General features: G+C 45.9%; 1 protein-coding gene across 5 annotated transcripts in view; it reads right to left on the bottom strand.

Annotated features, from left to right (window-relative positions):
* Nucleotides 1–20133, bottom strand: part of KALRN (kalirin RhoGEF kinase) — a 786138-nt gene that overhangs the window by 393773 nt on the left and 372232 nt on the right. For all 5 annotated transcript variants that reach the window (XM_075933149.2, XM_075933142.2, XM_075933143.2 and 2 more), the window contains exons 7-8: nucleotides 18643–18834; nucleotides 1148–1279 (exon numbers count right to left, since the gene is read on the bottom strand). In XM_075933149.2, coding sequence (XP_075789264.2) covers nucleotides 1148–1279; nucleotides 18643–18834 — 324 coding nt within the window. The remainder of the gene's footprint in view (nucleotides 1–1147; nucleotides 1280–18642; nucleotides 18835–20133) is intronic.

The following is a 20133-nucleotide window of genomic DNA, read 5'->3' as shown; positions in this document are numbered from 1 at the left end:
ACCAAATCTATAGTATCTGAGTGTGGGGAAATAAAGAACCTCTCATAAGAAAAAGGAAGCATTAAACAGATTGTGACATCTGTAGATTATTGCTCAACATGCTTGATACCTGACTACATGATAAACAGGCAGCTGCCTCAAGAAAGGGAATGACAGAAGCAGACTGGCCTCACACTATACCATCTAGACCAGGGGACAGTATTCCTAGGCCTAAGTCAGATCTCACAGACTCATTCCTAGGCAAGAGCTCACAGAGCTTGGGAACAGCCTGTAGCTCAGCTTCAATGCTAAGCAGACAGAATATAGATACTGGTCTATTTGTAGTGAATTGCACTGAATGTCAGCTGTTTGTGGAGGGTTATTTCCCAGTGCAGCCTGGATCAATTCAGAGGGAAAAGCATAATGAAAATCTTTACAGGATTTTTGCCAAAGTGCCATAAGGCAGTTTTTAGTTTTAGCAACCTTGACATCATCCTTTTTACAAAAGCTCTTTAGATCTGAGACAGACTTTTTCCCTACAGAAACCAGCTTATGCAAATGGATATAACTTTAAGGCACAGTCTTTTGCATCCTCTGCTGTGATAAGGACCTAGCATCTCTGGCTTCCTGTCTTGGAACTTTGATGTTACTGAAAAGAGATGATGAGGTGCAAAGTAAATCAAATCACAGCCTCTAGCTCCATTAAAATAACTGCACTGGAGACAGGACTTACTCCCAAGGGGAGCCGATTTGGTCAGCAACTCTACTACTGTAGGATGCCTAGGAAAAGCAACACAAGACAGCCTATTTCCTGGCCAGCATGTGATTTGCCCTGCTAGATGGCTGTAGGTATCCCAGAGGTTTGGGGGTTGGCTGCAATTTGTGCTGTTGCTCCATTTTGAGTTACTGCACTATGGGGCCCAGTGCTTGGGAGTAAATATGACCTCCTGTCTGAAGTCATGAGTAAAGAGATCACATCTCTCTCCAGAACCATTTTAAAGCTTTATTAGCTTTACCCCTACTAAGCAGTCATATCAAGGAGGCAATGGAAAGGAAAACTGTGATTTATTTAATGAAAATAGCCCCAAAATGCATAATCATATATATATATATTACTGCAAAGCAATCTGTTAGCAGCTGTTAAAATTCTCCTCCTGGAAACACTTACCTCTGTGTAGGCCTGGGTCACCTGTTCATACAAAGACTGATGATGATGGATGGCCAGCTCCAAGTCCTGCATTTCTGATGGGAGGCCCCCTTCACTGCACATTTTACACCAGGCATCCACACCTGAAAGAAACTGAAGCAATTCCAAAGGAATCAACAGGGTGTTTCAAACTCACTGGCTAGAGATAACTTCTTATACTATTGCAACGAACCATTTACAGAGTGCCATACATGCATGCAGCGCTGAGCAGCATGTGAACTGTGCCAAACAAACACCACAATGTCAAGTGTTTACAAGAGGGAACAAAATGGCACAGACCACACAGGTGATTGAGATCCTTATACACATCACTTTGTAGACCAGCTGGGCCTAAGGGAGGCTTTAGAAGGATTTTGTTTCTTCTGCTTTACAAGTAAAGTGCATGGGCACTTTCAAAACAACTTCAGGAACACGTATATGAAGAGCTGCTGAGTAAAAACATGAGAAATCCAATCCTGCTTCTAAAATTAACTCAAAAATATAGAGTGAGAGGAAACAGTCAGCTCTAATTGCAAGGTCAGAACTCCCCAAATATTTATGCGTGAGGTCCACACAGGGGCGATTTTCTCACCAACAGCTCAACTCAGCTATTCACCTGGCCCTAACAGCACACACTTGAATAACAGAAAATTCCCATTAAAATCACTGTTGACATTCCTTTCAGTGAAAGGCAGATTCTCTGAGGATTAAAGCAGTTCTCAATCCAAGGCTGGATCAGGGGAATTGGTAATAGGATACCAAGACTTTCACTTCTGGGTCACTAATTTGAATCTTGCCCAGGTCACTAGTGTTTCATCAGTAGTACCGGATGGTGCTCGGTTAGAAATGAACTGCTAGTGTCATTCCAGTTGCTAGTGGGCAGATATTTGAAGCAAAAACCCTCACATCACTTTTTAAAATGGAACCTGATCTACTGACATATCATCTAATATGTTCACCTGTGGCATACATCAAAGCATCTAATGACACCAGTAAGGAATCATTACTCGTTGGTAATATTTCCTCTTCATCCAGCTTCTGGTTTAACTATCTCCTACATTTAAGGATCTTTAAACCCATCAATAAAAAACAGCTAATAATCTAACAGGTGCAGTGCACCAGAGGCTGACTGTACAATGGCCACAGAACAAAGCATATGGTCACAGCTGTAGCTGTTCATGAAGTGCTCACCTGTGGCTTGTTAGCAAAGCACTCACTTAAAACATAGAATATGGGACTTCAAAGCAAAGAGTTTCTATCCCAATTTTGACTGGAATCAGTATGTTATTTTTATTATCAGGATAATTATATTCACAGTTCTGCTTATAGTCAAGGTCTGAAAATGCCTGCGTTATAAATCCCTATTTTCAAGACATGATGATTCAGTGACAAAATTAATTCTGGGCTAAAACCTTGATCTACACCAGAGGTGGGCAACCTGCTGCCTGTGGGCTGCATGCGACCCATCAGGTTTCTATGTGCTGTCTGCGCAACCCCACTCTGTCTCCTTCTCCCCACACCTCTCTCAGATAGGGGGTCCTACTCCTCCCTCCATCAGCTGCTCCGTGCCCCATCCCCACTCTTCCCCCTTTTCCCCAGAGCTTGAATACTGTGAATCAGCTGAGGGGGAGGAGCAGAGACTGTGCATGAATCAGCTGATTCACAGCACTTTGGAAGTGCTGAGAGGGAGGGAGAGGGCGCACTTGGGGAAAAGGCCAGATGGGGGTTTGAGGGAAGGGGTCGAGTGGGGGTGGGCTGGAAAAGAGGGGAGGGTTGAGCAGCCTCTGGCAAAATGAGAAGACACACAGATTTAAAGAAAGGGCACAAGAGAGGTTCATGTTGATTGCAAGCACTGTTGGGGGAGCCATGCATTCCTGCCACTTCTTTATGTTACTTTTGCCAGCCATTTAATTTGCCCTAATAGCGGATCACTTTGTGCGGAAAAGGCACGATAAAGAAGGAGAATCAAGTGCAATGTATTTAATCTTATTCTTGGTGTCATGGGTAATGCGCATGCCCAATTTCAATCTTGCTGCTCACTGAGATGAAGAATGGTCACTCATAGAGCCCACTCACTAGCCCTGGCTGCCCATTACTGATCTACACCCACACTTTATGAACCAACAGGAATGTTTTTTAGATGAAGGGATTGAGGGTCAGGATTTGCGGTTGCTGCTGTGCAGACCTTGGCTGCAGATCTGCAGCACTTATCCAGGGGACAGCCACGCACACTGCTGCACAAAGCCTATGTAACCAGAGGGACTAATGCCCAGTACATGGGCCTTTGATAAAAAACATGCACTATAGGAAACATGGTTTGACTCTCCAAGGTTTTTTAGGACCTAAATAATCAGGCATTTTGCAGGGATGAAATCCTTCAATTCCCATCTCATGGGGCTGAACTGAACTCCCTCTAAGAGAAACTAGCATAGGCTGGGATTTCTGCCACTGGAACTACATAATCATGGATCCAATGGCTTCTCTCCTGACTTCTAGTCACATTTTCCCTCTCAGACCTGTGCAGAAATCCCCTGATACAAACTATTCTACTCAGTTCCCACAGTGGGGCTACATAATGAGAAGGGACTTAGGTACCTGGGTAAATGTCTACCAGGTGTGTGTCTCAGTTTATCCCCTTTTAAACAGGAAATAATAATCCTTACTTGTCTTGAAGGGACATGGTGAGGATTCCTAATATCTGTTAATGGCTTTGAAGTCTCTGTGTAATAAATTGGCTTAGTGCATCAAATCACATGTATAGTGTTGGTCCCAGTGATTACAACAACATGCCCTTTAACTCTTGTGATGGAGGCCTGAGTTTTATGTTGTTGAAAAGTCCTGAGTATGATGTCAACTACAGACCATTAGTATGTCTGATACCATGGATCCTAACTCTTTGATAAAAGATGCTATAGAAGTGCCAAGTCATATATATAGTAGCCCAACGTCTGTGACTCTGTAATGCTGGCTGTTCCCTCTGGGTGGCGCTCTTGCCTCCCGCCGTGGCGCTCGGCTGACTTCTGCACCACTCAGCTGGGCCGCCGCGCAGGAGCAAGCATGTGGGTGCTGCATGGGGAGCTCAGGGCCCAAACAGCCACTTGCACCGCTCGCTCCCATGCGGTGGCCCAGCTGAGCGGCGCAGAAGTCAGGAGAGTGCCACGGCGGGAGGCAACAGCATCACCCAGAGGGAACAGCCAGGGGGCGGGACCTGGATGAGCATGCGTCTGTGATGTCAGAAAAGGGCACCGGATTCAAAAGGTGGAAAGTGGAACAGACACAGAGGATGCAGAGGAGACAGAAAGGAGAACGGAGGAGGCGGAGGACAGCGAGAGAGAGAGAGAGAGAGAGAGAGAGAGAGAGAGAGACGCAGCAGGAAGAGGAGAAGAGAAACACAGAGTGTGAGGCGGGAGGGGGAGAAGAGAAAGAGAGAGAGATGGAGAGCGAGGCAGGAAGCGGATGAGAGCTGAGAGAGAGAGAGGGCAAGGCAGTAGGAGGAGAAGAGAGAGAGAGGCCGTTTGTGCCACTTGCTCCCACGCGGCAGCCTGGCTGAGCGGTGCAGAAGTCAGCTGAGCGCCACAGCGGGAGGTGAAGGGGGGCAGGGAAGTGACATACATGCCTAGGGGGCAGGGCCTGGACAAGCGTGCATCCCCGATGGAGACAGAGGAGAATGGAGAGAGAGTAAGAGGTAGGAGGGGGAGAAGAGAAAGAGAGAGGCAGAAGGAGGAGGAGAGCTGAGAGAGGGTGGGAGGCAAGAGGAGGAGGAAAGTAAGAAAGAGACATGGAGCGAGAGACCGGAGGCTCAGGAGAGAAGACCGACATGGAGGAGAGACCTGAAAATTCCATACTATGACAGGCTAATTGGCTAGTTATTATATAATCACAACCACTATGCCAAAAAACACAGCAGCTCTCAGATTCAGAATGCCTGTTAGAATTCCCACCCATGCATAGAGGAATTGCACGGTGGCACCAAGGAACAGAACTCTTCCACTTGAGCTAAAGGAGTAACTTTATGTGTGCTGTTATCTTCTAGAGCAGGGATGGGGAATGCTAGCCCATGGGTAGTATCCTGTCCACAGGGTTAGTCCCTGGCAGGCCCCCACCTCCATGTTTACCTACGCTTCCGCAGGTATCAGAGCATTGCAGCTCTGGTCAGCAGTGAATCACCATTTGCAGCCAATACAAGTGTTGGGAAGCGGCGTCCCAGTCCATGACGCTTCCCATCGCTCGCATTGGCCGTGAATGGTGATTTGTGGCCAACCTTGTGATCCTCTGATACCTGTGGAGGAGCAGGTAAACATCGTGGTGGTGGGCCACCAGGGACTAAGCTTGTGGGCTACCATTTTTTATTACCCACCCCTACTCTAGAGGACCAACTAGTAGGCGGAGTGTGATTCACACTTTAACAGCATGAACAGGAAGGAGTGAAAAGGCTCAATGTTTTTAAAAATGAACTTTGGCAAAGTATTTGTCATAATATAGAGCAATTAACTTAGGTACTGTGGAAAAAAGCAGATAGTAAAGTTTACCACAGTGTGATAAACTATGAGGATGCAAGTGTCTTTATTACATGAATATGTATTTTCATGCTAAATATATTTTTACACAATAAGATTGTGGTCTGTTGTGCTAAAATGTAAATAACTAATTAACTGTTAAGTTGGAATGGCAGTTCTGTAGGTGGTTACTGTCTACGGGGTGTGCAGTACCATTTAAATTAATTGCTTAAATACCTACAGCTTCTATCGGGAACATAAAAAGCTGCTTAAATGTGATTTGAAATGATAGGCCAAAATGGCTCTCTTAGATAATTGTACATATTTTACAAGCTTCCATAAAAGACGGGAAACGAAACAAAACCCAAACTCTTCCCCAAGACATTTAAGAAAACAAACACAAAGCCTTGATTCAAAAAGTCTGTGTGTTTCTGACTTGACCCAAATAGCCCCTTCACAGTTATAATAAGCTAGTTCCATCATTGACTCCAGGGCACTCTCACACAAGCCGCATACCCTGCAATAGCCATATGGAGAAGGACTCCCACAAGAAGGCAACATTACATCACACACTCCCAATCACCCGTTCTCCAGAACACAATGCCTACGTCTACACTGCAGTCTTTTTGCGCAAGAACGACATGTTCTTGCGCAAAAACTTGCGGAGCATCTACACTGCATGCGATTTCTTGCGCAAGTCAATTTACAGTAAAGCATCAGAAGAGAGGGCTTCTTCGCAAGAGTTATTCCTCTCCCCATGAAAAATAAACCCTCTTGTGCAAGAAGACAGTGTGGATGAGCAACAGGGGTTTCTTGCGCAAGAAACCCCTATGGCTAAAATGGCCATCAGAGCTTTCTTGTGCAAGAGAGCATCCACACTGCCATGGGCGCTCTTGCGCAAAAGCACGTGGCAGTGTGGACATGCTCTTGTTCAAGACCCTTTGTGCAAGAACTCTTGCGCAAAACAGTTCTTGCGCAAGAAGCCTGTCGTGTAGACGTAGCCAATATGTGAGTGAGCAGGCTGAGCCTCGTGACTATTGTGCTTCAAGATTTGTGAGCCCTGGTTGTCTCTTAGGCCAAGCTCAGGCATTGTGGAGTTCCCTATTAGTTGAAATTCCTTATTGAGTTCCCAAACAAGAAGTCACTTGAGGACAGGTTCTTCTTTTCTCTAGCTCCTTTACTTGCTGGCTTATTCTCCTGTTCCGGGGATTCGGCTAAAATGTCATGAATGTATCTGTCTTTTGATCCCTTCTTTCCTTTCACATTCCAAACACTACTTGTTTTCCCTGCCTGTGCACCCCATCTCATGTTTTAATGTAGAAGTAGAGTTAATTGAAGATTATTTACATGGGAAAGGACACACCACTCCACACATCTACCTACTAAACCCAGCAACCAAAATTAGATGGAAGTATTACATCCCACAGCAGACTAGACCATTCTTTTCCACAGTCTGAGAATAAGGAGGAACAAAATGCACTAGGGCCTAAGGCCCCTGCAATGGTAGCGTAAAGTAGCCCTGAGTAGTGTAAATCCTGGCCAAGAGCTCCTGAGAGCACAAAGTCTGTCTGGATTGGAGCATGGTGATGCAAAATGAATGGTCCATTCACTTTTCAGAGGATCAACATAAACATCCAAGTTCTGCTCACAGATGCTATTGAAGTGTTTGCCTCTGTTTGCTATGACTGAGGAGCAGCATACTGCATGCCGGAAGTTTGATGGTTAAGATTCTTTTAGACTCACTTCTGGTTGGTATCATAGGAGAGGTGAACAAAAAAGAAGGCAATGGTCTGTCAGATTGGATTAGGGTAGTTTGATCAGCGTTACTCTGGCGCTTGGGGCAAGCCACTATTGAGACTGAATGTAACAAAACAAGTATTGAGAGGGGTAGCCATGTTAGTCTGTATCTGCAAAATCAATGTAGAGTCCTGTGGCACCTTAAAAATGAACAGATTTATTTGAGAATAAGCTTTCATAGTTAAAAAAAATTCTGCATCTGATGAAGTGGTTTTTAGTTACGAAAGCTTATGCCCAAATAAATCTGTTAGGGTATGTCTAAACTGCAAAGTTAATTCGAAATAACAGCAGTTATTTTGAATTAACTTTAATAGAGTCTATACATGCAAACTACTATTTCGAATTTAATTCGAAATAGTGGAGCCCTTAATTCAAATTTGCTAAACCTCATTCTACGAGGAGTAACGCCAAATTCGAAATAGCTACTTCGAATTAAGTGCTGTGTAGATACTTAATTCGAAATAGGGGGCCTCCAGCCCTTCCAAGGGAGCCCTGGTGGCCACTCTGGGCACAACCAGGAAAACTTACTGGGATCTCCCCCAGTCCCGGAGCCATTAAAGGGATAGACCCTGACCACAGTGTCTGTGCCAGCTCCAAGCCTGCCAGCCCAGAGCCAGTAATGGCCACCAGGGCCCCTGATCCAGTGGCCCCAAATCATGAGCCAGCAAGCCACTGGCAGCCAGCCCTCCACCACTCCCCAGAAGCAGTCTGCCAGCTCCCAGGAGCCTGACAGGGGCTGGAGAAGGCGGGCGCCTTCCTGGTCCAGGGTGGAGATCATGGACCTTATGCAGGTTTGGGGGAGATGCCGCCAATGTCCATGATCTCCACACTAGACGGACGAACGCAGCCATCTATGGCAGGATAGCTGCCAGCCTGGCCACAAAAGGCCATATGCGATCCCAAGAGCAGGTTTGCATGAAAGTCAAGTTGGTCCGGCAAGACCCCCAACCCTGAGCCCTGAGCTTCCCCTCCCCCTTCTTCTGCTTGCTTCCCCCTTCCAGCTCCCTCCTCCCAGGTTTCCTCCTCCCCTCTCCCACCCTCTCTCTTCCCCTCTCCCACCTCCTTTTCCCAGTCTTCCCAGAGGTTCTCCCCCCCCCCCAGTTTTGTTCAATAAACCCAGTTTCTATTTTTGAACATACGTGTCTTTTATTTGACATCAGGAAGGGGGGATAGGGAGAGGTAAGTGGAAGGACGTGAGGGAGGAATGGGGCACGAGCCCCCAATGGGGAGGACTGGGGAAGCTCTGAGGGCTCCTTGGGGTAGACTCTCTCCCGTGGGGCCTCCTGGATCCTAACAGCCCCTCAATGGACCCTCCAGATGGCAGCCTGCAGCAAATGCAGCCGGGCTGATGGCAACAACCCCACGAGATGCACTGGCGTGCCCAGGGACAGCTCTGGCTCCATGTAGCCGAGTGCTGTGGTGTCCCAAGTGTGGGCACTCAGGACACTCCAAGACAGGAATGCTTTGCTGTCCCTCATCGAGGTAGAAAAGCAAGCGGGGAACCCTGAGAACTGTCTGTCTGGGGTGGAAGTAGGGTCCCTTTAAGCATGGAGTTCAATTAGCCTCAGGAAGCAGCCCCACACACTAAGTCCTAACCTGATGCCCTGCTGGCACTGGTTCCAGCCAGCCTTAACTTTGGTTCAGGGTCCACTCACTGTGGACGTGCTAATTCGAAATAGCAAAACACTATTTTGAAATAGTTTTTGTGTATAGATGCATTATTTTGAATTAGCTTAACCTGAAATAACTATTTTGAATTAAGTTAATTCGAAATAGTGCTGTACTATAGACATACCCTTAGTTTTTAAGGTGCCAAAGAATTCCTCATTGCTAAAACAAAAGGGGTTTGTTTAGCTTTCTCCAGCTTCAGGCAGGGCACCTTCTCTCAAGGAGGTGCTAATAGGCAGAAGTCTGTCAGGAACATCACAAGTGGCACATCAACTTCGTGTGCTTCAAGGTGGGCACTCTCTCAAACAGTTCCTGACCTCAGCCCTCACAGACACAGCAGAATGTCTGTTCTTCTTGTTCTCCCCAGCTGAGCTGTGCTTTCCCACTCTAATAGTTCCCTCCAAGGCTGACTCCAATTGCAAGTATAGTGGGCAGGGATGAAAGAGCCCATAGCAGCTCATTTGCCTTTTCCTGACCAGTGAAGGGTTTGTATACCCCATTACCAATAGACAATCCATGCATTGGGGTGGCATGAAGAAGACAGAGTAACACTGTTAAATGGGTAGACATGGCATCAAGGGTGACATCATTTGAAGAGGGAAGGGTGGAATAAGAAACATGATATGAGATGCAAGCCAGGGCAGAATTATTTAGGTCCATGATGGTGTGGAACAGAAATCTAAACCTTCTTTATTATATACAGGTTGTTAAAAATAATCCATTTCAATAGAAATGTCTGATGAGCATTAAGTGCAGTCTCAGACAAAATTCCTGGTATCTAATATTTCGTATGGTACCAGAGAGGTTGAATTACTAAATCCTTTAGTGTATAAGTCATAGTTTATCCTACTAGACCTGATGAAGCAAGCCAAATATTTCAGTTCCAGCTGATGGAGCTGTGAGTAGGACATGCTGATTCCCACATCATTTTCTTCCAGCATTCTGAGTTTATTGGCTTCGCATCAATGATCCCCTCCCACTGAACTGTTTCTTATTCCAACTAAGGAGCAACTGCCACGCAGTGTTAACAAAATTTCTTGTTTTTTCAAGGCTGGGAGAGACTGGTCACTGTCAGGCAGCACAAACTTTTTGTTCCTTTAAAGAGCTGCCAAGAGAAGACTGTATTTTTAGACCTTTTCTTTTAGTTTTAAAGAAAAAAGAAGAGTTGTTGAAAGCAATGTTATTATGCAGCTGTTTTTAAGCTAAGACTAGGGCAAAGTATCTATTCTGGAGATGTTCAGAGAGCAAAAAGACAACAAATTCACTCCCAGCTAAGAAGCAGTTCAATCCAGCTTTCTGTAACATTAATTTTCATTTTATAAAATTTCTTAGCAACACTACATCCACTGGAAACAAGCCTAAAAGTTCAGAAAAATTGGAGATTACTCATAAGAAAACCACGGAATTGTTTTTAATTATATCTTTAAATAATTCTTAAACTGTAAATGCATCCCTTTTCTATTTTTCCATGTGGAAGTATACCTAGTAGAAGATTAACAGCCCTGCAGAGAGACTGATGTCTAAACACTCTGGTGCTACTTGGTGTTTCTGAAACATGACAGCACGATGGAAGGGGGTTAGTGTGTGCAACCCTTACTCACACAGATGAGCGCTTCCTCAGAATAATAGCCTGATTGAAGCCAAGGATTTATTTTCACATGAGTAAGTGCCCAGTAGGATGAGTAATGTCTCTACATTCTGGCCCAGTATAAAAGGAAAATACAAAATCAAGAGAAATCTATCAATTCTATGGCAGAAGTAATAAATACCTCATTTTATATTTGTGCTGGACTTTCTCTTGACACCACTAGCTGCCTTCTGAGGCAAATACTAGTTTCTAGTTCTTTTCTTCTCTGACACTGACATTATTAGCAAATAAAATCTCAAGTAAGCATCTTTATCTGGAAGAAATCCTGTAATTTAAATAAACGTATCTGTAAACAAAGCTAATTATACTTATCTCAAAAGACCAAACCATGGCTCTGATGTTGCAAATGGATATGTATGTATCAGGCCCGGGCAAAATACAGCCCGCGGGCCAGATCCAGCCCACCAAGCCACTAGATCCAGCCTGCGGAAGCAGCGGGAGCCCCAGACACACTCCCCAGCTTGCTCCACAGCCCCGCGCGCCATGCAGAAACGTGGTTGCAGGGCTCTGTTTCTGTTTTAAAACTGGAGGGGAGGGGGGAAGTTTTAGGAGCTGCCCTGTCCCCAGCACATTCCCATTGTTCAGTTTTGCCAGAAACCGGCCAATGGGAGCTGCTTGCTGGAATAACAGGCAGCTAAGAAGAATCACATACCCTCTCCTGGGCTCAGTTATCATGAAGCACATGGCCAGACAGGCAGGCTGGGAAACATTTTAAGCTCTGCAGGCAGGCAGGCTAGTTTGGCAGCTGGCAAGTAAGTCTCTTGGTCACAGCCTGCTTCTGGCACCCCAGCCCTTTTCTGCCCCAACTCTTTGCACCCCCCACTCAACATACCCAAACCCTCTGTCCCCCTCTTACACCCATACCTTCTCCCTGGTCTAGCACCCAATCTCCTGCCCCAGATCACAATCCCTTCCTACCCTAGGTCACATCTCAAACCCCTGCACTCCAGTCCCCTGCTCTATGTCACAACTGTCTGCTTCATCCCAACTCCCTCCCAGACTCCAGTCTCCCTCTTGCATCCCAGTCCCTTACCCCAAGCTCCCTTCTGCACCCAACCTCCATCTCAGACCCCACATCTCCATTAATATTATGGAAGAGTGCTGCCTGCGACCACTTTCCAAAATCTTGGAATGGCCCTCCCATCAAAAATTATTGCCCACCCCTGGTATGGATAGATTATTGCATACCCGATTGATTGGGGAGGCATATGCATACAAGGGTCCATTGATATGGATCTATCTGCTGGATATGTTCCCCTTCCAGGCTAAAACATAGTGCCTAAGGAAAACAGGATTCAGTTGTAGCCTTTGCCAACACACCAACAGAAGCATCTCTTTCATGTAGCTCATTACAGAATCTACTGAAACAATGAGAAGCAAGATTCCTCTACATTAGAAAAACTTAAAAGAAAATAAATGGTTCTGCATCAACTTAGAGACTAATAAAAATGTAGATGGGATCATGAGCTTTCATAGGCAGAACTCGCTTCTTTGGATGAATGGAATAAGGAGTCCAGGGTATAAATAAATAGCAGAAAAAGAGAGAGGAGGGGGAGAAGGAAAAAAATAGGAAAAAAATCTTGTCAATTAGAATGTCTGTGCTTAAATGAGGCTAATAGAGTGGGCTGTAAGTATGTGGTACTTAGCTTTTTATGTCATGAGGGTGTGGAATGTAGCAGCCCATCCAGGTCAGGTCTATGTTCAAACACTGACTACAGGTGTCAAACTTGTAAACGAAGCCAAGTTCCACGGCTTGTGTCTCCAGCTGGTTTTTGAAATTGCTTTGTAATAGTAAAGTCACTTTTAGATCCGGAGTACCCGGGCAAGTTAAAATGTTCTCCAACAGGTTTCTGTGTGTTACCACTTCGAATATCTCTATCCATTAATCCTTTGTCATAGAGATTGTCCAGTTTAACCAATATACATGGCAGAGGGGCATTGCTAGCACTTAATGGCATAGATCACATTAGTTGATGTGCAGTTGTATGAGCCTCTGATGTGGTGGCTTATGTGGTTAGGTCCTGAAATGATGTCACTTGTGTAGATGTGAAGACAGAGTTGGCACAGGAGTTGATTGCAGGGGTGGATTCTTGGGTGAGTATGATGAAGGTGTGCTGCGTGGTTCCTGGAAAGAATTTGTTTCAGGTTAGGGGGTTGTCTACAGGCGAGGACTGGCCTGTCCCTCAAGACCTGTGAGTAAAGGATTATTTTCCAGGATAGGTTGTAGATTGTTAATGATGTGCTGGAGAGGTTTAAGTTGTGGGCTGTAGGTGATGACCAGTGGTGTTCTGTTGTTTTGTTTGTTGGACCTATCTTGAAGAAGCTGATACCTGGGTACTCATCTGGCTCTGTCAATCACTTCACCTGCTTGGGTATTTAAGTTTTAAGAATGCCTGATAGAGATCCTGTAGATGTTTGTCTCTGTGGGATTGGAGTAAATCTGGTTGTATCTTAGGGCCTGGCTGTAAACACATGATTGGGAAATTTGTCTTGGATGGAAGCTAGAGGCATGTAGGTAAGTGTAACGGTTGGTAGGTTTCTGATATTAGGTGATGGAAATTTAGCCGTTGTTTAATTATATTGTAGCGTTAAGGAAGTAGATCTCTTGTGTGGACTGGTCCAGGCTAAGGTTGATGGTGGGGTGAAAGTTGTAGAAATCCCTGTGGAATTTTTCAAAGGTCTCCTTGCTATAGGTCCATATGATGAAAATGTCGTCAATGTAGTGTAAGTAGAGTAAGGATGCTAGGTGATGAGTGCTGAGGAAATGTTGTTTGACGTAAGCCATAAAGATGATGGCATATTGTGGGGCCATGTGGGTACCCATAGCTATGCCACTGACTTGAAGATATAAATTGTCCCCAAACTGGAAATAGTTGTGGGTGATGACAAAGTCACAGAGCTCAGTAACCAGGTGTGCAATGGCGGTGCTGCAGGACCATTAGTTTTTTTTAATTTTTTTCAGTTACTAACTAACATGGCTGCCCCTCTGAGACCTGCAGTGCACTCTCTCCCTCCTCTTCTCTCCTATCCGGCCCCATTGCCCCAAAGGCAGAAATATCTTAGGAATGGTTTGGAACCACCAACCTCTGTCATAATATGTATCACACATGCTATACTGCTTTCTGGGTTCTGCATGGATGTGTCTATATTGGCACCCTTTTCCGGAACAGGGATGCTAATGAGACAAGTCGGAATTGCAAATGCCGTGGGGATTTAAATATCCCCCGCGGCATTTGCATGAACATGGCTGCCACCTTTTTCTGGCTCGGGGCTTTGCAGGAGAAAAGCGCCAGTCTAGACGGGATCTTCGGAAAATAAAGCCTTTTCCGGAAGATCCCTTATTCCTGATTTTAAGAGGAATAAGGGATCTTCCGGAAAAGGCTTTATTTTCCGAAAGATCCCGTCTAGACTGGCGCTTTTCTCCGGCAAAGCCCCGAGCCGGAAAAAAGCGGCAGCCATGTTCATGCAAATGCCGCGGGGGATATTTAAATCCCCCGTGGCATTTGCAATTCCAACTTGTCTCATTAGCAACCCTTTTCTGGAAAAGGGTGCCAATGTAGACACAGCCCATATGTCTTCCTTCATTTTGTTAATTTCTGAAAGTTAGAAAATTTAACACTATAATATGAGGTTTATCTGGAATTTATTAATCTGTGAAGGTGTTTCTATTATGAAAACTTCAACTGAGACTCTATCTGGAATTTTTGAGGAGATTATAAAATATTGTACCAACAATGATTACCATGTCTGAGCTATCTCCACAACAGAATCCTGGTTGAGAAAAACAAAAACAAAAAAACCAAAACCAAAACCAAAACCAAACAAACTCAGATTAGCTGCAAACATGAAAACTTTCACAGCAAAAAAACTTCCGGAACCCCAAAAGACTAGCAAAAACAGCTAGTACACATTACTTCTGCAGAAAGAAAATTCTTTGCACATTCAGATAAATATGAACATCTGAAAATGAGACTAGTAAATCCATCTGCAGAAACTTCTGTCTAAAAACTATCTATTTTATTGTGTAAATGAATCCCATGGCCTGGAGTATAACAGAAAATCATGTAACATAGCTGTTCATGCTCCAGGCTTGCATATGACATCTAACAAGAAAATCTCCAGCCATTTAAAACATGGGTTATTATGTAAATGTCAAGCACATTCACTCATTGGGCTTGATATTAACTACCACGTGAAAGGAAGGAGCACAAAAAGACAGAGAAGAGAACCTCAAAGCAGTATTTGTCAGCTGAAGGAAGAAAGTCACAACCAGCAACTAAAGGCAGACCATCACTTGTAAGCAGAGTAGATTTGAGCCTAAAAAGGAAAGGAGGCATCAGCTAAAGGCAGACTTCAAGTGTTTCCTTGTTAAGAAATTATCAAAATGTGTTATTTCTCAGAAGATATACTCCAGAACTCAGCTTAAAGGAAAAAAGAAATCTTTTGGAGATGCCCTACCTTTATGAATTCTGATAGCAAGACAGAATGGAATTAAAATCTATGGTTATTACTATAGAGTAGACTCCTGCACTTAGGATGGAAGAATCCCATGAATTGCCACAGGGTGGGGACCAACTGGGTAAGAAGCAGTACTGCAGAAAAGGATTTAAGGATGATAGTGGATGAGAAGCTGGATATGAGTCAACAGTGTATCCTTGTTGCCAGCAAGGCTAACAGCATATTAGTAAGCTGCATAGTAAGAGCATTATTATTCACCTCTGTTTGGTACGTCTGAGGTCACATATGGAGCATTGCATCCAGTTTTAACTAACACACACACACACACACACACACACACACACACACACACGGGAGTGGAGAAAGTGGAGAGAGTACAGTGCAGGCCAATGAAAATTATTAGTATCAGAGGGGTAGCTGTGTTATAGTCTGTATCTGCAAAAACAAAGATGCAAAAGCATTTGATGAAGTGGTCTTTGCCTACGAAAGCTTATGCCCAAATAAATGTGTTAGTCTGCAGAAGAGAAGATGAGAGATTTGATAGCAGCCTTCAATTATCTGAAGTGGGGTTCCAAAGAGAATGAAACTAGGTTATTCTCAGTAGTGGCAGATGACAGAACAAGAAGCAATGGCCTCAAGTTTCAGTGGGGAATGTCTAAAGATAACAGGAACAATTATTTCACTAGGAGGGTGGTAAAACACTGCAATGGGTTGCCTTAGGAGGTCGTGGAATCTCCATCTCTAGAAGTTTTTAAGGCCAGGCTTGACAAAGCTCTGGCTGCAATGATTTAGTTGAGGTTGTTCCTGCTTTGAGCAGGAGGTTGGACTAGAGGATATTCTGAGGTCTCTTCCAACTCTAACCTTCTATGATTTTACCACAGTATTAAATAATAGTAAGGAAAATAATTATTTTATTGAGTTTGATTAGTCATAAGAACGGCCATACTGGGTCAGACCAAAGATCCATTTAGCCCACTATCTTGTCTGCTGACAGTGGCCAATACCAGATGTCCCAGACGGAGGGATCTCAACAGGAAATCCTCACGTGATCCCTCCCCTGTCACCCACTTCCAGAGAAACAGAGGCTAGGGACACCATTCCTACCCATCCTGGCTAATAGCCTTTGATGGACCTAACCTCCAAGAATCTATCTAGCTCTTTTTTGAACCTTGTTAAAGTTCTAGCCTTCACTGCATACTCTGGCAAGGAGTTCCACAAGTTGACTGTGTGTTGAGTGAAGAAAAACTTCCTTTTGTTTGTTTTAAATCTGCTGCCTATTAATTTCATTTGGTGACCCCTAGTTCTTATATTGTGGGAACAAGTAAATAACTTTTCCTTATTCACTTTTTCCATACCAGTCATGATTTTATAGACCTCTATCATAACCCCCCTTAGTCTCTTTTCTAAGCTGAAAAGAGTCCTTTGTTCTTACATATTATAGTCTGGCATAGAGCTATATTATGTACAGGCAGTCCCCGAGTTACGTGGATCCGACTTATGTTGGATCCGCAGTTACGAATGGGGTTTGCTTCGCTGCCGGCGTCCTCAGAGGCTTTGCTCCCCGTCTTACTGGTCTGCTGGTCTCCAGCAGACCAGGGAGACATGGAGCAAAGCCGCGGAGGACCCGGGCGGCGGGACCGCGGTGCGTCTCAGTCCGCCACCCACGTCTCCCTGGTCTGCTGGGGGGGAGGCGCAGCTAGTACACTGCCCCCCCCCAGCAGACCAGGCTTTTCTCCGGACGCCTGTGGTAGAGCAGCTGGGGCGCTGCCGGTTGGTCCCGCAGCGCCGCTCTGGGCGCCACTGGACCAACCCGGCATTACCCCTGCTGCTCTGCCCCAGACGTCCTGATTCAGCCGCTGCTGAAACTGACCAGCGCTGACCTCAGGAAGCCCGGGGCAGAGTTGCTCTGCCCCGGGCTTCCTGGAATCAGCCGCTGATCAGTTTCAGCAGCAGCTGACTTGGGGACGCCTGGGGTTCTTAAGTTGAATCTGTATGTAAGTTGGAACTGGCGTCCAGATTCAGCCTGTTGAAACTGATCAGAGGCTGATTCCAGGAAGACCAGGGCAGAGCAACTTTGCCTCAGGCTTCCTGTAGTCAGCCGCTGGTCAGTTTCAGCAGCGGCTGAATCTGGACGCCAGTTCCAACTTACATACAGATTCAACTTAACAGCAAACCTACAGTCCCTATCTTGTACGTAACCCGGGGGACTGCCTGTATATCAGGGTGGGCAATAGGGATGTTAACAGATAATCAGTTAATGGGTGATTCTTAATGGGTAATGGTTAACCAGTACCTCAGAAGCCAGCCAGCAGTCCTGTGTGGGTGCCGGAAGTGGGGGGCCACACCACCCTGGCTGTGGTAGGTGGGTGGGGGGCTGAGCTGGAGCAGATCTTAATGTTTTGATGTTAAACAGTTAAACTTAATATTTAGCCAGTTAACTAATGAAATGGGATTTTACATTCCTAGTAGGTAATAATTTTTGATGGGGGGGCCACTCCAAGATTTTGGTAAGTGGTCATTGTTGTGCTTTTCTGTGGAGAAGGTATGGCGTGGGGATGGAGTTTAGGTGCAGAAGGGAACTCGAGGTGGAGTATTGGGGTGCAAGAGAGGGGGTGGGATCTGAGAGGAAGTGTGGGTGAAGGAAGGTGTTGTGACCTTGGGTACGGGATTGGGGTGCAGGGTCCAGGAAGGAATATGGGTGCAGGAGAGGATTCTGGCCTGGGGAAGGAGTGTAGGAGGAAGTGCAAGATCTGGAAGGGAGTTGTGACCTGAGGAATGTGTGCAGAGGGTTTGGGTGATGACCTGGGGCAGGGAGTTAAGGGGTAGGAGAGGGGGTAAGGTGCCAGATGCAGGCCCTGGCTGGGAGGTGCTTACTTAGGCCCAGCAGGACTCTCAGGAAGGCTCCAGCCAATGGAAGTTGAGATGATTGGGCAGGGGTGGGGACACCTTGCAAAATCTCCCCATTTGTCGGTATATGGTGCAGGAAGGCACATGAAGCAGCCACCTGCTCTGAGTGACTTAGGGCTGCATACATACATAAATATTTCATTATCATCACTAGTCTCCTTCCCACAATAATGCTAAATGTATCCATAGAACAGAAATAGTCCTAGCAGCTGCACTTCAGTGCAGATAACAAGGCAGTAAGGCAGTGCATTTCTGTACCAATGCACCTTACCTATGACTGGAAAGGATCATATGCAGGAGAAAAAAGAGTCTTCATTAGGTCCTAAGCTTTTCTTCATACAATACAACAAAGAAATTGATTTGTGACAATTACAGTACTAGTGGTGGTACTAGTCATTTAGATACTTGTACACTAGAAAAGAGACTGAGCAGCCATCAGACAACACTTTATTTTAGTAGTTACCACCTGGTTGTAGACCATTTGCTATGTCAATGTAACTCACCTGCTCAGCCTTCTGGTGAAATACAGCTGACATGGCTAGGATGGTACTACGCTCATCCAGAGCTGCAGCAAAGCTCTTCCATTCTTGATCCAGCTGGGTAGAGATTTGTTTAATTTGCTGGGAAGCATAATGGCCTGCCTCGGAAAGCCTGGATGCAACTGACATGATCCGATTGATGTTGACATAGGCATTCTGAAAATTAGAGAAAACATCCATGAATAAACAGAAGGGAGAAACAGCCATCCTGCTCCTTCATTACAAATTCAAAACATCATCAGCTGGAAGGATGCAGAGGAGCTGGGGTGAGAACAATCAAGCAGCCTTTTAATATGCATGAGTTGTAGTTTGTAGACATACTACGTTTCATTCTAAAAATAAATCCTCCAGGAATATTTTAGCACATCTACTCCAAAAACTCCACATCCATTCCCTCTTTCACACACATTTTATTTATTTAGGGAAAATCCTCTGCCATGCCTGAGAACTGTTACCCAATTAGCTTCTTCTTATTTCCCTTGTTCTTGGTATTTCAGATATATTCATTCACAATTCTTGGTGTCAATTATAATTGCAGAAATGATTACTTTAAAAGAGGGCACCTTAAAAGAGGGGTGCATTGTTAAGGGATGGCCTAATACAGGCAGTCCCCGGGTTACGTACAAGATAGGGACTGTAGGTTTGTTCTTAAGTTGAATCTGTATGTAAGTCGGAACTGGCATCCAGATTCAGCCGCTGCTGAAACTGATCAGTTTCAACAGCGGCTGAATCTGGACACCAGTTCCGACTTACATACAGATTCAACTTAAGAACCCCAGGCGTCCCCAAGTCAGCTGCTGCTGAAACTGATCAGCAGCTGATTCCAGGAAGCCCCGGGCAGAGCAACTCTGCCTGGGGCTTCCTGTAGTCAGCCGCTGGTCAGTTTCAGCAGCGGCTAACTTGGGGATGCCTGGGGCAGAGCAGCTCGGGTGCTGCTGGGTTGGTCCAGTAGCGCGACCACTCCTCGGCGCTACTGGACCAACCCAGCAGCACCCCAACTGCTCTGCCCCAGGCGTCCTGATTCAGCCGCTGCTGAAACTGGTCAGCAGCGGCTGAATCAGGACGCCTGGGGCAGAGCAGCTGGGGTGCTGCCAGGTTGGTCCAGTAGCGCCAAGGAGCGGTGCTGCGGGACCAACCGGCAGCCCCCCACCTGCTCTACCACAGGCCCCGGGCTTTGCTCCACGTCTCCCTGGTCTGCTGGGGGGGGCACTAGCTGCGTCTCCCCCCCCCCCCAGCAGACCAGGGAGACGCTGAGCAAAGCCGCGGAGGATCCGGGCCGGACCCGTGGTGCTTCCAGATCAGCTGGAAGCGCCGCGGGTCCGGCCCCGGGTCCTCCGCCGCTTTGCTCAGCGTCTCCGTCGTCTGCAGACCAGGGCGACGCTGAGCAAAGCGGCGGAAGACACGGGCCGGACCCGCGGCACTTCCAGATCAGCGCCGCGGGTCCGGCCCGGGTCC

Source organism: Pelodiscus sinensis, chromosome 7 (assembly GCF_052426305.1).
Source record: "Pelodiscus sinensis isolate ZL-2025 chromosome 7, ASM5242630v1, whole genome shotgun sequence".
Lineage (NCBI taxonomy): Eukaryota > Metazoa > Chordata > Testudines > Trionychidae > Pelodiscus > Pelodiscus sinensis.
Note: the sequence above shows the minus strand (reverse complement) of the source record. Positions and strands in the feature narration are given on the sequence as shown.